This window comes from Salminus brasiliensis, chromosome 22 (genome assembly GCF_030463535.1).
Source record: "Salminus brasiliensis chromosome 22, fSalBra1.hap2, whole genome shotgun sequence".
NCBI lineage: Eukaryota > Metazoa > Chordata > Actinopteri > Characiformes > Bryconidae > Salminus > Salminus brasiliensis.
In genome coordinates, this window is record NC_132899.1 from 9513408 (window position 1) to 9531933 (window position 18526).

General features: G+C 40.7%; 1 protein-coding gene across 1 annotated transcript in view; it reads left to right on the forward strand.

Moving 5' to 3' along the window:
- The window catches only part of mpp7a (MAGUK p55 scaffold protein 7a), a 105037-nt gene that overhangs the window by 60187 nt on the left and 26324 nt on the right, over positions 1–18526 (forward strand). The window contains exon 10 of the mRNA XM_072668080.1: positions 14214–14384. Within this exon, the coding sequence (XP_072524181.1) occupies positions 14214–14384 (171 nt within the window). The remainder of the gene's footprint in view (positions 1–14213; positions 14385–18526) is intronic.

The following is an 18526-nucleotide window of genomic DNA, read 5'->3' on the forward strand; positions in this document are numbered from 1 at the left end:
TTTAATAGGGCAATGATTCACTTGCCTCACTAAGCGTCTTTCTTTCTTTCTTTCTTTCTGTTCCTTTCTTCTTTTTTTTTTTTTCTTTTCAGGTCATCTGTGGTGATAAATCTACTGACACAGATTAACGTTAGATATCACACACCTAACCTGTGCTGGTGATTAGTAGTAGTATCAGTTTTTGCATGTATGTTGAATTTGCAGTTACTCTTAGTCATTCATTTTCCATCTGAGTGATCCAGCACATGACGTCATTCACATAATCATAACAGTCATAAATGTTTTATTAGTTATGGAAACCACCTGAATTTTACACATTGTGTGGTAAGATCTTCACATGGGTACTCCATCATGCTTCCTGAAGCAGTTGTAGATGTACAATGCTTGTTGCAGTGCAGTCAATAGCTTAAGTAGACCACCGTAACAGCACATTTCTAACCTTAATACCCTACAAATGGGGATTAAATCTTGCTCTATGAAAGCGAGTGTCTTGTAAAAGTGTTGTGTCCCATTATTTAGCCATCCTGCGTCATTGTACCGTGACTCATATAATAGCAAGGTGTTGGTTGTAAATGCCTGTTCCTTCACCCCCTTCCTTGCTTTATTACAATCTATAAAATAAATATTAAAAGCATTGTGTAATGTCTCTGATGTGTCAAAGTGGGTTTTTCTGTTCTTGCCTGTGTAGCTCCAAGTCTGCGGTTGTGTTAAGTTGTGTGGCTGCCTTGTGGTAGGTCATCTGATCATACTGTAGGTACTGTGTGTACGGACTGTCTTCCTCCTTTCTCAGTATTTAGAGCTCCGTAGTTGCGCTTCTGACTTCTCTTGTTTGTATCTCTGCCTTCCTCTCTTTTCTCTGTTCTCTGCAGAAGAGACTGATTTTGCCACAGATTTAGGTGGATTAAAGATGGGTGAGATGATGTTCCTCTTTTTGTACTCTCTGTGTCCTGCCTTACCACCTCTCTGTGATGTGATACTTAGTGATAGGACATTTTCAGTTGAATTTTTTATATATATATATATATATATATATATATATATATATATATATATATATATATATATATATATATATAATGTGTGTGTATATGTATATAGTCTGTTTGTGTCTTTCTTATGACTTTGACGAGTCATAGACTAGAAAACACATTGCAAATGGTTACAGTAGCAGAATATCTTATCTTAATATTTTGATATCGTAAGACCCGTCATGCCGTAGACTTTTGCAGGTAATGAAATTAGGTAATTTACTCAGCAGATGCTCTTATGCAGAGTGATTTTCATGTCCGGGATGTAGTATTCTGAGCGCTGCCTGACACTAGAGGTGTGGTATTTCTGTTGATATGTCTGGTTTGAAGACGTGAGCCACTATGCTATCCAATGACTTACAAATCTGACATTTGTCAACAGCTGAACATCTATGAAAATGTCCATTTTTCTTATTCAGTTTTGTAGCAATATGGAGAAAATGAAATTTTGCAATTTGTGCATGCCTAAATAAATAAGGTGCTTAAGGAATGCTGACAGCCTTGCACTGAACGTTTAATTAGTTAAATGTGCGTTTAATTATTCAGCATAATCTAATTCCAAATCCAAGCTTCTTCATATATAGTCAGAGGACCACGGTTTTAATTTCACCACTGTGATTTCACATAGTGTTATTAAATATTTTGTTTTATGTCCATATTGTACAGCCTTACATTAGGTTACATATATTTGGGAATATGGGATGACAATTTCAGTCTTACCTGTTCTGTAAAGTAAGTAGTGGTGAAAATAACAGAACGTTAACTTATATCCATAAAAATCTACATTTTAATTTAGAGGATAGTGTGAGCCACTACGCTGTCCAGTGACTTACAAAGCTAACACACGTCAACAGCTGAACAACTCATGAGTTTATCGTTGAGGGCTGTAATAGGCATTACATGTGCAGCTCCAGAGGAAAGTAATTGCATTGCTCAAGCCTAATGTGCTTTCCAGTGCTTGGTTTGAACCCTGCTGTCCCCCATGGAGAGTGGGTGACCTAAACATTCAGCTAAATAGCCAATTACAAAACACCCACAGCAGAGTTCAAATTCTACTCTGTCCTGAAACACACTCCCAGAGGTGTGTGTTAAATGACTGAAACAGTAATGACTAGTGTCACAACACACCTGCATCACCAGAAGGAGATTTTTTTTAAATACTGAAATATATCATTGCTGTGACGCAGAAGTCAATGTAAAAAGCTTTTATTTTATTTAGAAGTCACTTTGGAACATTTATATTGGTACATTCATAATGAAAGTTTGATACAATATTAATACAAATATTTTTACTGCGACAGTGAAGATGAACTGGTTCATTTTAGGCCTAGAAATATGTATAAATATATTATTTAGTACATTGTATTTTTGAAGTAAAGAATAAAAGTATTTTTAAGATATATATATGGAAAAATATACAGAAAAGGAAAATGTATTTAAAAGGTGCATGTGATATGAAAATGCACATTTATTGTTTATGTAGTAATTAAGAGGAATTAAAAATGTGCATATTTATTCATTTTTAGGACAATACAGCGTATATATATATATATATATATATATATATATATATATATATATATATATATATATATTTTTTTTTTTTTTTTTTTTTTTTTTTTGTATGAATGTAGAGAAAAAAGTTTGAGTGTATATATTTTGTAGGAATATGGAAAGAAATGTACATATATAAATATAAATAAATATATTTTTATAGGAACACAGATTAATATTAAAAATAAAGAAAATGGTTTATTTATTAGATTTTTTAGGTAAATCGGGAACATGAGAAAATATATGTTCATATTTTTTGCATCCTGTACAGAAAAGTTGTTATAAGGTAGTAAATAGTTACATTTTTGTTTAATTACACTGGCAAATATAATTCAGGGTCCATATTTTCTTCACATCAATTGAGTCACACTATTTTAATGGTTTATTTTATTTTATTTTAATGGTCAGTATGATATTACAAACTTTATGAAACATAATCTTTAAGGTCCAAATTGTGCAGCCTTACATTTTGCTACATACAACGCGAAACAAAAGCTGGTAAAAATGCTTTATATGGGAATATGAAATACAATTTCAGTCTATTTTTTTCTGTAGAAAAAGCAGTTAAAATAAGTTGCAGGACACCAACTGTACGTCCATAGATTTCTACATTTTATTTACAACTTTTATCACACGCTCTCACAGCAACAAATACTGCAACTACAAGGCACACTGCATTGCATCTACATCATTCATTACCCTGTCTCTTTCTCTCTGCCTCGGTCTCTCTCCTTCTCCTGATTTATCTTCAGATATTACCACATATTCCAGAGTCTTTAAATGTGGCTGTTTTTTCCGTATCTGCAGTGCTGCAGTGGGTCAGCTCTCTCACTCTGCTGGTAACCCTAATGACTGAGAGTTTGTTTTGTGCTTGTCTTTGCTCCTCTTGTGGCTCCAGTCGAAGTCCAAACATTTTCATCATGAGAAGATAAATGTTTTTGCCTGTGTCTGTAAACAGCTGTTTCAGAGCCTAAAAGGCCCGCTCCAGACGCTAAGCTGCGCACTCAAGGAAAGTGTGTATATCAGAGAAATGAGAGAAATGTGTTGTACGTAGCTATAGTAAAGATCGGGACGAGTCGAAGCCAAACAGGCAATTTTGCACTCATTTCTCATATTCCAGTCATAAACGGCTGTAGTTTATGGTTTTCCTGTGTGCTGGCAGCATCCTCCGTCTAAATAGCTCTATGTAAAAGTTAGACATACTGCAGTTAAAGGAGCTGGCTCAGTTCCACACTGTTGTGGTAGCAGTCTCGCCGGCCCTTGATGTGGTCACTGTTGGCCAGTGGACGGATTGGAGGACCGGTCCCAGGCCTTCTTTCTCTCCATTCTGCTTTTCGTTGTTAGCGTGTCGAAAAATTAGGGTCATGGAACCTTCTCATTACAAAGGTCACTGCACACACTCACTGCTCACATGTCATGTGTGGGCGCTGTTGTGGGACCCTTGCGGATCATCTACGCATGCTCTCTCCTGGTTTTCTTTTCCGTTGCGTTTCTTTTGGGACTGGACTAGATCATTTTTATTACTAATCATCAACTTGATTGGTTTACTTTTTGAAGCGTTTTGTGTTTCTGCTATTTCCTCTCACTGTTCACAAGTAATGTGCGTTAGTATTGACCTCTGGAGACTGCACCTTAAATTCACAGCTTTAATAGAGTGCAGAACACTTCTACCATTAAAATCATTAGCTGTTAATTCAGTTTGGATTATTCTTACTAGGACATATTCCGCTGGCTACATACTCCTCTTGACTACTTTAGAATCAGAGTAATAAAAATGTATTTCACTTCATTTGGAAGCTTGGTAGTCTCTCTTTTAGTCTGTGTGAACAACAAAATCTTTTACAAAAATCAACATGTGTATGTCCCCACATTAGCACCAACAGTCTCATCATATGGTTTAGCCCTCGTCCACACATGTATGGATTTTATTTTTAAATGTAGAAAGTCTCTGTCCACATAAGAATGCAAAAAAGGCTAATTTCAGTCTGACATGCCAGTGGTGGAACTCTCACAATGTCAAGTTCAAGTGTAACAGCCAAAACAGACCTTAATATAATGTGAAGCAGAAGCACATTTTCTAACAATAAAGATTTTCTTACCAAATTTTTACCAGGCAAAAAGTCTTACACAGTTCCACTGTCGCTGAATCACTTGGTCAGGCAGAGAATTGTTTCTGTTGCTTTGTTTTATTCAAATTTAAGCTTAAGTTGTGTCACAGTGTAGAGAAAAAGTTAATCCAGTCGTTAGTCTGCATGCACACGTTTTCAAAGAGCTGCATTTTGCCTGTCCACACAAAAACACTGAAAACTGAATCATCAGAAATGCTTCAGAGAAAAGGCTACATTAAAAATATCCAGATCATGTGAACAGAAAGGAAAGATTTTATCGTGGCAGAATTATTGACATTGCCTGGACAAACCTTATTATATTAGACTGCATTTCCAACATCCCAACATTATATGATACTAGGACTGTCTAATGTCCGGTTCAGTGATAAAATTCACATTGAAACATGGAAGACATTTCTGAAGCTGCTCATTGAAGCATCATTTAGCCGAGCTAGTCTCAAACAAGGAGTATGGTGTTGCTGACCACAAACTAAAGAAAACACACACCTACAAGATACATACATCTACACATACAAGTTGTTAGTTCAGTTACTTTAGAAAAGCATTTTCTAGTTAGCTGCTTTGAGATGACCGTTTACATAAGAACACTAGTAGTACACTATATGGACAAAAGTATTGGGACACCAGTACTTCTCTACAGGGACACATCGGTGTGAGCAATGAGTGCAACTTAAAGTAGCTGAAACCTTCATTAGAAACAGTGTCCATAAACTTTTGGAAATGTAGTGTATTATAAAACACAGTGATTTTTCCCCCCTAATCTACTTAATGTTTTTGTAATGGATTTTGTTATCTGGGTGTTGCAGACATGCTTTCTTCTTTTATTCCCTCTTCCTGCTCCTTTCACCATGTCACACTTATTTTTTTCTCTTATGTGTTTCATTCGATCACAGGCGTTAGGCTCCACTGTGTTTGTGTAGGCCTGAGGCCTCTGTGAGGTCATGTACTGGTTGTGCCGCTGGACAATCCTCAGACGTTTAGACCTGTTTGATTTCACAGGAGATCCAGTGTGCGCTAAGTTTATAAATAAAGCCATGCGGTCCGCTCTGCCAAGCTCAATCAACTGCTGTCATCCTATAGGGATAACCTTTTCCCTTTTCAACAGCGCCCCCTCCTCCTTTCTGCCCTTCTGTTTTCCTCCACGCTTTCATTACCGGCCCTCCTGACCTCAGCCTCTTCCCTTCCTCCCAGCGGCCGGGCTACCTCCAGAGCAGGTCCCCGGACAGAGCCGGCGCCTTTCCGCGCCCCGCCACGCTCCACACACTACCGGTAACAGGAGAGCATTTCAGGGGGAAAACACGCAAGCCCTAAAACAAAACCCCTTTTTACCAGCCACGGCAGTGCTCAGCGCTTAGCCCACGCTCAGCCCTGCGAGTGTGATTTAAACCTGGTGTGTGTATTTGTGCTGCGGTAAAGTGTGCAGATGCGGTCTGTGTTTCTGTGTGCTGCTCAGGTTTCTGCTGGTGGGAGAGAGGTGGGTGTTTGGGTGCTGGAGACTTCAGTACAGTTCCCCTGCAGTGAGGTTGGTTGGAGTAGCTGGAAGATCTCCTTAAAGTTCTCACCACTGATTGTACTGCTTAGAGTCTTACACCGGTCAAGTCATTGTTTAAAACTGTTCATCTGGGCTGTGAGTGTGTTGTTGCTTGTAAAACACAACAGAGTAAACACAAATAAACACAAAAAACAAACGGGTAAATAATTTGTACTTTTCAGAAAAGGTATGCCTTGGTCAATCTAGGCTTCTGTTGGGAAGTCACATGCAAAACTTTGCGTCCGCGACCAATAGTGCTCCTGCTCTGGCTGTGCTGACCTTTGAAAAGACCCAAAACTGAGGAAATGCTAACTTAACCGTGTTAAAGCTGAAAGGGGCTGGCACACCAATCACCCAGTGCCCTGACCTCAGCAGTTACACCACATGGACAGAAGTATTGGGACACATGCCCATTCACTGAAATAAAGGGTATTAAAGAGTTTATCCTGCTTTTGTTGGAGTAACTGTCTCTACTGTCCAGGGAAGAAGGCGTTCTACCAGATTTTGGAACATTGCTGTGAGGATTTAATTGCATTCAACAACTAAACATTACTGAGCATTACAGCTCATAATGGAGCACCATCATTCCAGAGAACACAGTTCCACTGATCCACAGCTTTATACCCCTCTAGCCTGGCTATAGGCATGGTGCCAGTGAGTTCATGTTTATCTTCTCCAAGTAGTCCTTTTCTATTAGCAATACTTATCTGCAGGGACTAGAAATGTGTGTGCGCATGGGCATGCATTTGCTCATCTGTGTCAGTAATAGATACAAATAAAAGTAGATAAATGCATTCATTAGAAGGGATGTCCACAAACATTTGGACATATAGTGTATATATACGGTTACAGTATAGTAAAACTCAATGTGGCGTACTGTACCACCGCAGTTCTACACTTCTTTGCTTGGACTGGGTGTGTAGCACTAAGCTCTACATAGCTGTAATCAAGTGGTCTAAACATTTGCAGAATGTATGTGTGGAGAGGCAGGACAGTGCAGAACTGCTATCATCTTGAAAGTGCTTTGAGGACCCCTGACATGATGGAAAGAACCATTCATTCTTCCAGACACTTTGTCCTCATTTGTCCCATCAGTCTGCGAGTATCTGATTATGTATGTGTGTTCTAACAGAACTCGACTTGTATTCCGCATGATCCGTCAGCATGGCCGAGCGTGAGGCCACTGAGGAGAAACACTACACCGCAACATCGGACACGAGAGCCTCTCAGAAACATCGACACGTTAACGTCCCACATGACTGAAGCAGTCCCACTGCTCCAAATCTCTCCACAACTCTGCATGACCCTCCGCAGCACGTCCCTTCTAAACATCCGGCAGCAATATAAGCCCGGCACCAGAGGCTGAGGGAGAGAGGCGGAAAACAAAAGCAGATGAAAACAGTCGGGAGGAGAAAGTGAAAGCTGGGAAAGCCATCAGCCCCCAGAATCCAATTAAGGAAGAAGTTATGGAAAAAATCAAGCCCATTTTTTTTTTTTAGATTGGAATAGAAAAAAAAAAGCTCAGTTTCCAAAATGACTTTATCTCATCTGTCTGCAGGTCGGGTCATTTGGGTAGGGAGTGAGAAGCTGCTGAGGCTGTAGGACCATCTGTGGATTAGCATCAGGTGAACGATACCCTGTACTTAAAGAAGTTGTCCTGGCTTTGAATGTGTGTATGCCTATTTGTGAGTGTGTGTATGAGTGTTTTAAGGAGGATTTTGAAAGGTTTTGAGGGGATTGCTTGGACATTGCTTGGCCGGAGTTGTGTCTGAAGCTTGGCCAGCGTGCAGGACAGATGATTGGAGCTGTCTGGATGTTCTCTAGTCAGTGTTTAGTTTTCTAACAGCAGTGGTCAGTGCAGGCCAGGTATTGCTGGGGATCATTACAGATGCTGCGTGCGTGTGTTGAGCGTGAATGTGAGTGTGTGCAGGTGTGATCACGCTGACCAATTGAGTGGTCGTATGATGGATTGAACAGGCAATTGATGAGACAAACAGGAGTGCTGTTTCCAGCCTTAGGTTTTGGCCTTCTCCTCTGCGGTGATCCCTTTCAATGCACCTCAAAGGCTAAATGTACTAGCGATGACTGCACTGAACTCGCGTAGGGCTGGCGGCCCACTGGTTGCTCTGTGGGTGTGTGTATGTGCATGCAGATGTGCTTGTGTGTGTGTTTCCCCTGACGCATTAGACAGCATTCCTGCCCTGACATTCCTTTGTCTAAAGAGCTTTGGGATGGGACAGAGGGGGAAAAACAAATATCGCTTCTTGACACAAGCCATCTCTCTCCTGGCCAACAGGAGCAGGGACTCACTAAGCCTGTAACACTTGGGCAGAACACACACTTTCCACATATGCAGCGCAATGGAAACAGTTCCTACAGTGTGTTTCCCCAGACATCAATTCTAAACGAGTACAGCATGATTCAAAGCTGTGCCCAATACATATTTCAAATAGCACTGCTTAAATAGTTGGGCTTTTTTCCCTTCTTTCTTTGTGTCTGTCTTTCTTTCTTTCATTTTTTTATCATCACCTGCAAATGTCATACATCTTTTCTTTTTCTTTCCCCGTCCTGCTACAGGAAGAAGGTTAGCCCATAAATGCTCAATGTGCGAGGGACCGCTGAGAGATGACCAGTGGCCGCTGGGGTTGGTAAAAACACCAGTCGTGGTAGACATAAAAAAAATAGTTTCCCCCCCGAGAGAGAAATGCGATTTTGAATTTAGTTAACATGCATGCTTCAAGATCAGATTCTGGTACATGGGAGTTGCTTTAGAAACTTCCGGCTGTTTGATACTGGGGGTCTCCTGGATGCTCCCCAAGAGGCCAGTCCACAACCTCTGAGGCCTTCCACAGATGCCTGTAAAATGAGGGAGAGAGCCTCTGAAGGTCATATGCCTGTTTGCTCGGATTGTCCATACACCCACACACCTCAAGGAGGATATGGAGACCTCCTTTAACCTTGTTGCAACGTGGAAGAAAAAAGCTGAGGCCCATTATAAGGGAAAGCTGTGCTTACCACAGTGTTCTGTCCATCTTTAGCACATCCTTATTCAAACAATCATTTTTTTCTTATTTATTGGTGTTACAGTAGCAAACCAACAGAATGTGATGAAAGCAAATAATGATTATAGAAGTGGTTTATCTCCAAATCTAGCAGGAGGAATCCGTCCAATTGCAGCTTTCTTTTTGAAATTTCTGCAGGTAGACTGGTAAAGTAAAGGTGCACATATTTGTCACTGTACAGTGTACACTGTACAACAAAATGTGTCCCCCACATTTAACCCATCTTTGGTAGTGAACTAGGGGCAGTGAGTACACACACACCCAGAGCGGTGGGCAGCCAACTCCAGCGCCCGGGGAGCAGAGAGGGTAAAGGGCCTTGCTCAAGGGCCCAACAGTGGCAGCTTGCCAAGCTTGAGAATCAAACCCACAACCCTGTTATCGATAGCCCTGCGCTGAACCACCACTACTCCATGTATGGTATGGTTTCATGGTCTCAACACGTTCTTCTTTTGATGCAAAAGCACATTTAATGAATCTCTATTTAAAAGAAAGATGACCTTGCGTGAATGTTAAAAAGGCTCATTTACTCCAGATGTCTACAAATACGGTGACCCCATGATTGGGCCCACCATTGGACCACCTCCTTATTATTCTTCCTTTTTAGCAAATGCATCTGTGATTGTAATGTCAGCTAAGCTCCTTGCATGGTTTCTGGCTGCAGATGTCATTGGGGGCATGGTATTGGTCTTGTTGCACAACGCTCTGGCTTTTGGAAGCCCTCACTTGCTCACCCCACACATATGCTATATTTCCTCCACAGCAGTTAGATATTATCGCTCTGGAAAATGGGCGCTCTGGAGCGACAGCGGCTCACAGGAGAGTGTGTGTGCTCGGTGGCCACGTGTGTCTCGGTGTGTTTACACTGAATTTTGGAGGCTTTCTTAAGTTGTTTTTTCTTTTCTCTCCCGAGTGAAAGAACTGGTTTGATTTGTGAGCTGCTAGTCAGTGATGGTAGGTTGTATTGCGCTGAGGGCCAATTAGCCCGTCACGGCACAGCGCGCGCCATTAGGTGCTGCATGTTTGGGACCGCAGTGTGGACACGTGTCTGCGCCCCTGCCATTATTCACCATACTCAACACTAGAGACTAGGAAAACGGGGGAGGAACATTTATGTCTGCATTTCACGTCCATATTTTTTCTTCTGTCTCTTCTAACTTGAAGGCATTTGAGAGAGCATTTCTAATGCACACAGTCTGCCAGTATGCCTTCTGTCACCATGCATGCCTAGATTTGTCTTACAAAGCTGCATTCTTTGGAAAAAAAAAGGCACAAAAGAGTTCCCTGACATGAACCATGTCCAGAATACCTATTTTTTCCCCCCGCTGATTCTGGACCGAATTAATTTCCATCCCTTTCGTCTAATTCAGCTTCCTTCAGTAACAGGGGTGGGGAAACGTTCACTATCCAAGTCTTGATTTATTTATCCACATGGAGACGGAGGGCAGTATCCAGGCTGTTTGGACAGGGCTGTCTAGAAGGCTTTAAGTGATTTTGAACGATCTGGATTGCGAAGCCTCTTCAACCGGGGAGCAGCAATTTGTATTGATTGGCCGCAACAGAGCTGGGTAATGAAAGCTATGCACCTGCCTCAAGCTGGAGAGATTGAGAGATTCCCCATGCTACAGCCAAAGAGTTGCCGGCACATTGTACAGGCCTAAAGGCAGGTTAATTGAATTGCACAAACCATGTGGGGTGTTCTCCAGGAGGATTTCTTTAGATGATATAGCTTCATACATTTCCATTCACTGCTTGTTACTTTTGACCTATTTTCCGAATGTTTGATCATTTAATTACTTTTTCTTTCTTCTTGATGAAATTTGTGGGTTAAACTACTTCTTGTGGCACAACCAGTGCAACTCGCACAGTGGAACAAAAGTCTGTCCAGCATGCCTTGTGTAACTAAATACCTAGCAGTCTCTTTCTCTCTCTCTTTCTATTTCTCTCTCTTTCTCATATACACACACACACACACACACACACACACACACACACACACACACACACCGAGAGACAAACATACTTGTGTTCTGGTACAGGGACGGTTTGACTTACGGCGTGTTTCATTTGTATCCCAGCGTAGGTCCCCACCAGCCCTTATTAAGTGACTGTTTGGAAAAGAACAAGCTGTAAAGAATGCAGGATCGCTCCACGGCAACACATCTGTGCGAAGCTCGTGGGCTCTTTGCGCTGTGGAAACTATTAAAGGGAATTGGATCAGGTTCTCTTTCTCTCCCCTTTCTCGTCAGTCCATAACTTTCATATTCCCTTAATCTTGGGCATCTTGCATCATATCCATGTGCCTATTAATCACTGTTTTTAAAAAGTGAAAACAAAAGGAGGAGCGCACGCTGAAGGAGGAGGGCGAGGGGAATGCATTAAACAGAAATGGAATATTAGGTGTCTATGGTTTGGTATTGTGGTAGTCAAACTAGCATCTGTCATAAATATAAACCAGGGCAGCTCAAATGAGGGGTGCGTTTCAATTTTCAATGCCGTCTGGTGTCATTAAAGTGGGCCTGTTGCTCTCCAGAATAATCAGACAGGAAGTTTTTGTGGTGGCGTTCCTGACGACCTTTAGTGCATGACAAGCCATCAGCTGTAATGGTCCCTGCTAAGGGGCCTCGAACTAGCCACCTCCTGAAGTGCCAACAGCCGAAGACTACTCCCTTCACTGCACCCTGCCTGTAGAGAAAACAGAAACAGAAGCCGGCTGTGGTGTCAACTGGACACGCATCAGGGACCTGGCAGTGCATGTTGTACTGAAAAAAGCAAGAATCCACTCCATGGTTTGCAAGTGTAGCACTGACCTCCTTTTGGGAGAGCCAAATGGAGAGAGGGAGGTCAGTAAGGTCAAAGCATGTCTGTGCCAATTGTAGGATTCTTTGTTGAATCACAGTTCTGTTTTTAAATGGTTTTACTTACATTTACAAAGCTTTTCTTGTTGCTTTAGTTCAGTCAGTGTGGATAAGTAACAGTTACAAGTCAGGTCAAGTGGCTTTTATTGTCATTTCAGCTGTGTACCAGAACACAGTGAAATGAAATGACCTTTTTTACAGAACAGGGCTGCAACATGAAATAAAACAAGAACAAAAACAATACAGTACAGGACAGACTGCAGGTAGTGCAACGTGCAAGACAATACAATAAATACGACTCAATTCTGAGTAGAGGTATTGAGTGAAAGGTGCATCGATATTTAACATGTAGGTATTGATAATAAGGTGTATAGAAATTTAACATGCCATGACATTTATATGCAGACAGCTTATAATGCACATGAAACACAGCAGGACTGAGGTAGTGAAGTATGGAATATATAAATAAGATAAATAGTCTGACTGCTTGTGGGCCAAAGCTGTTGCAGAACCGTGCAGTGACAGCACGGATGCTCCTGTACCTTCTACCAGACGGTAGCAGTGAAAAAAGTCCATGTGAGGGATGAGTGGGGTCCTTCGTAATGCTGATGGCCTCACGGATGCAGCGTGATGTGTGAATGTCTGTGACAGAGGGAAGAGAGACCCTTGATCTCAGCTGTCCTCACTATTCGCTGTAGGGTCTTGCGGTCTGAGGCATTGCAATTCCCAAACCAGGTGATGATGCAGCTGCTCAGGATGCTCTCCACAGTCCATCTGTAGAGCATGGTGAGGATTGGAGGAGGAAGATGAGCCTTCCTCAGTCTCTGCAGGAAGTAGAGGTGCTGCAGGGCTTTCTTGACTATGGAGCTGGTGTTAAGGGGCCACGTGAGGTTCTCTGTAATGTCGACGCAGAGGAACTTTGTGCTCTGGACGATTTCCACAACAGAGCCATTGATGTTCAGGGGGGCGTGGTCGCTTCGCACTCTTCTGAAGTCTGCACCAGTCCGTTAGCCGCTGCACCTCCTCTCTGTATGCTGTCTCATTGTTCTTGGTGATGAGGCCCACTACTGACAATGTCTGCAAATTTCACGACGTGATTTGTGTTGCACTTTGCAGCACAGTTGTCAGAGTCAGCAGAGTGAACAGCAGTGGGCTTAGCACACAGCCCTGGGGGGCACCGGTACTCATTGTGGTCTATCAGTCAGGAAATTCAGGACCCATTTACAGAGGGAGGAGTTCAGGCCCAGAGTGCTTAGTTTTCCAATCAGGTGTTGAGGGATGATGAGGGATGATTGTGTTGAATGCTGAACTGAAGTCTATGAACAGCATTCTGATGTAAGTGTCGTTATCTTTGCGTAAAGATGACATAGGTACCTTTGTAGATTCTGTGCTCAGCTTGTTTGCTACACAAGTAAACCTGAGCTTAAATCAAGGATAGGATAGCGTTGATCATACCCAAGGTTTGAAGATTTGAAGATAAGATTTGAGATATGTGTGCCATTATTTCAGAGTTTGTAATGACCCTGCACCAAGCTGGAGACGTGGAGAAGTACCTAATGCCAGACCCAGTAAGACCTCGGCACCTTGTACAGGCCAAAAGGCAAGCTAGTCAAATAGAAATCATCTAGTGCCAAGCATCGTGATTCAGTTGTGAAATTGTGATGCATTGTTATACATCAAATCATGACCCCTGTGTTGTATCGTGCTCCAGTTGGCAGTACCCAGAGCTATAGGAGAGATATAAAACGGCACTCTGACACTGAGAGACAGAGAGAGAAAGTGAGTCCAAAGATAAAAGGCTGCAGGTACGTGAGAGAGAATAAAACAAGCGTGGGGAACTTCCAGTAAAGAGTTTTATTATACTGTGAGCAGAAGTCCTCAAACAAACGAAGGTCCATCTGTATTGAGTTTTAACATCCAGAGACTGCTGAGCAGAGGCTTTTTTGCTCAGTTGGTACTGATGCACATACTGTCTTGGTCAACACATAAACACAATACAATACCATGTATTAAAATTCTGCTGTTGCATCCCCCATCTCTTTGTCCATCTTTAGCTAGTTTCCGGAGGAGTTTCCGACTCAGCAGAAGAAGTAAGAAGACCAATAAGTCCATGTATGAGTGTAAAAAGAGTGAGCAGTATGACACCGCTGACCTCCCAACTTACGAAGAAGTGGCTTCTTATCGTAGAGGACATGGAGCCAAACATAGACTCGTCATTCTGGTTGGTGAGTGCAACTGTATTTTGCTTGTTGCTTGTATGTTGGTCTTTCAGTTGTCTTTCTAATGCTTCCTATATTAGGTAATCTTAAAATGTCCCTCCCATATGTTTTAGTATCCTGCTTTTTCTATGCATTTTAGTTTCAAGCCACTAATTTGAGACCTCTCTCATCAGAGCTGCCTTTTCACTGCCATTCAAAACGCTTTTAATACGAGGAGAATCTGTTATTTGTCCTTTTAAAAGGTTTATTTTAATGGCAACAATACTACACACTAAAGCTAGCACACACCATTTGTATGCTCAAGTATTTGTTTCATATTTAGTAATCAAAAGCATCATCTAAAACCAGTAGAACCAAGAAGCAGCTACTCAGGTGACTTGATAGTAGGCTATGAAAATCCGTCCTGTAATGTAACATTAGCTAAATATGTTTTTTTTTTTCTTTGAAAAACAAAAGCAAGAACTTGTTTATTGCAATGGCACGTAATGTTTAAACAGTGTTTTATTAGCTAAATGCATGCTAAGTTGTTTGTCTCTCAGGTCAGTCAAAATTAGAGCCAATCAGCAGTCTCATTAGTTTGAAGTCATTTATTTTATACAGATTTTGCATAAACCATTAAAACATTTAGAAATTACTTCCTATTTAATAATTTGAAATTACTTCATTGTCTGATTCATCACAGCTATCTAGAGAAAAATTTTAAAAAAATATATGTATTGTATATTGCATATTTTGGCTAAAAATCTAACTTTGCATAAAGCATTATGTCATCATCAAGTTATTTCAAGTGTGATTACATTTGTTAGCAATATGCTATATGTAGTAAACCAGCTGGACCTCCTATGGCAACTTCACAAAGATTTAAATGATTTCTATTGTGAAATGACGTCTGATAAAACACTGCTATCTAGGAAAGTAAAAGTCCAGTCACACTCCTCTGCCTCCTGACATAACATTGCAACACACTGTGTTTGGTTTGTCTATCTTCAAGAAATGTTGTATATTGCATGTTTTGGTTAAAAAATGAAATCTATAAAATTAACAAACCTTTATTATGAAATGTGAATTTTATTTATTTGTATTTTAAGGGATGTATTGAGGAAGTACTTTAGTTCTTGTTTGGAAACACCAATGAGTATTGAAGTCTAAAATCTATTAAGTTATCTATCAGGTAACTAATGTTAATACTCAGTATTTAGACCTTTAAGGTAGTTAAAGTATTTTCATGGCAAAAATTGAAAACTCCAGTTACCCTTTTTGCCATGTTACAACTTCATGGTGAGGAGACAAACAGAAATACTCCAAACGTACAACAATATTTTTACATTGACTATTTATTAAGAAGGTTTTTTTACTACTTCTGTTTTAGAGATTTATGGACAATGACAATAAGAACTAGTTTGGGAAAGAAAAGCTTCATTTAGATCAAATCTGTTCTATACCAAGGAAGAATGAGGAACACAGATGATTCCAAAATGTACTCAAAGTATAGTAAATAGCGGTTTACTGTAAACAGATGTTTATAAAATAGCTGAACCAACAGTGAGAATTCAAATTTCAGAAGAAAGCAAACTGCTCCCAAACCTGTGGACTGTAGTATTTTTGCCCACTCTGGGGTTCACACTCAGCAGTGGCCTCCTAATGGGTCTGGAGCTGAAAACACTGGCTGGATATTCATTCCTTCTTATGTGGCACTTCATTTCTGTCACCCTCATTCAGTAGAGGCATTTTTCTCCTTGATATTATTCACTAAAGGATTGTTAACACTTAGTTCCAAGGGAGTGGCGTAGGTGATACCCCTGTGAGAAACCAGTTTTACAAAGTGCTAAAGTCTTGACAGAGTGTGTGAAGGGAAAAAATGGATTCTCACAATTGGAGGAGAGGAGCAGAAACCAAGGTATTGTGAACTAAAAGTGGGTGTAAGTGTTTCATAAAAGATACTTTTACATATGATGATATATAAGGGATTCAACCACTGTGGCTGTAAAGATGCAGGCCAAGGGACTCAAGTGGCACCAAGTTGTAAGTTTTTAAGTGCAGTGCATGATGAGATATTCCTAATCCTATAATATTCACTTTCAGACGGGTCACTCGAGGAAAAACACCAACCATTCATGCTCTTTTCCCAGACTATTGCTCCAATTTATCACTGTGCACATCATGAAGTACTTTTCAACACTGACCGTTAATATTGCCCACGTCCACGGGGCCATTTCATCCTTCATTTAGCTCATTTGAGAGAGGTAGCACTGGGTCATGGTTCAGTGTAACACAGCTAGGCCTTGGTTGGTGAATGAACTGCAGTGTATGGGTTCCATCAAAAAAAAAAAAAAAAAGTGTGTTTGTGTGCCTGTACGCCTGTGGTGGTCTGTTTAAATAGCTGATCCTTTCCACGGCTGCTTGTCAAGATGCCCCAGCCATGCAATTAGGACCCTATTTTGTGGTCAAACTAATGCAAATATTTTCAATTAACTTTCGTAATTTGGAAGACGGCGTCATGGACAATATCAGAGTTGACGAAGCAAAGAGCCGAGAGTCCGTCTGCTGTGTGTTTGCTCTGTTTTCTTTTCGGCTTGTTTTTCTGTCCCCCGAGGTGAAGTTTTGGTTTCCCTGCTCTGTATTTTGTTCTGTCTTCCCCTCATTTTCCTGTCTTTACTGCTCTCTGTCTTTTTATCCTGCCTTTTATTCAGTCTCTTTGTTTTATTTAATGATGACTGCATCTCTCTTTCTTTCGCTCGCTCACTCGCTTGCTCATACACTGTGTAGACTCTAAAAGACATTCTTTTTTGAAGCAGACCCATTAATTAACTAACTTCCCTTTTTTCCTCTCTCTCTCTCATCCCTCTTTGTCTGTCTCTCTCTCTCTGTCTCTCTCTCTGTCTTCTCTCAATCTCTCCTCTTTCTTTGTTCTGGCATTTATTTCCAACATGATGTCGATTCTGGGCTTTTCTTGGCCCAGGCGAGCCCCCCCCCCCCCTTTTTTTTTTTTTAAATTTATTTATTTTTTAAGTTTGAATGAAACTCATTCATCGAGACCATATCCTGTCACGGTAAGCATTCACTCCCCCGATAGGTGTTTACCGCTGACTGCCGACAACAGGGTTAAATAAAATCACCTCAGAACAAAGTGTCCTTATTCCCCTCTGCTTCCCTGAACATGTACAACCCGAGGTCAGAGGATCCATTTCAAACAACTTTCCAGACAAATCAAGATCTTATCTGTTTGGATACATATTAATCAAAGAGCCAACAGAAACAGGTTTTACATATACACGTCTTAAGGAGACCACCTTAGTGTTTTAACTGAAACCTGATTATTCAACAGGGCAAATGATCTGTTCTGTTGTACATGTTTGATTTGAGGTGGAGGAGATTCAGGTTGATGGGACTCCTTTGAGTGGTGGTAGTAACACCGGGCGGAATAGCGTACAAGGTCTGGACCAGTCAAAGTGATGTGCTTTTGGCTCAGATCACACTTGCTGTCTTTTGTAATCGTGTATCCTTCACAGAGATGGGGAATAGAGTTGCATGTTGACTGACTCGCAACTTGACTTAGACTACAGCCTTAGGACTTGTAAAATTTCAGCCAGAGAGAAAAAATAAATAAAAGCTGTGAACTGAAAAAGGTTTGAATATATAGGACTATGGTTAGCATTATTGATCTTGTATTGATATTGTATTGATATACAATATCCATTATATTTATTTTATGTTTAATAAGTGAACCATCTACAATAAGTTTCAAATACTTTACAGACACTCCAGTTCAGCTCGTTTGCCAAAAGTGGCGCATTACCCCAGACCGGCAGGAAAGAAAAACATGGTTTAGAGACCAGGAAAGGTAAACATCATTAGAGTAATGCTGTTCTTCCCAAGTGTTTGATGCAAGTTCAAATATTGAGCTTTTCATCATAAAAATATCTTCAGTCTGAAAAACAGAACTGAACCTCTGGATCAGTCAATTAAATACTATTTAAAAGACATGGGCAAACATGTTTTTTGTGTAGTTTGAATAGCACATATGCTAAGTAGCACAATAACCAGTTTATTTCCTTTATAAAATACTAATACTTACGTTGATCTGGCCAGCTAACCCTAACTAGCTAACATACTTGCTATACAAACTTCAGATTACCCAACTGTCGCAA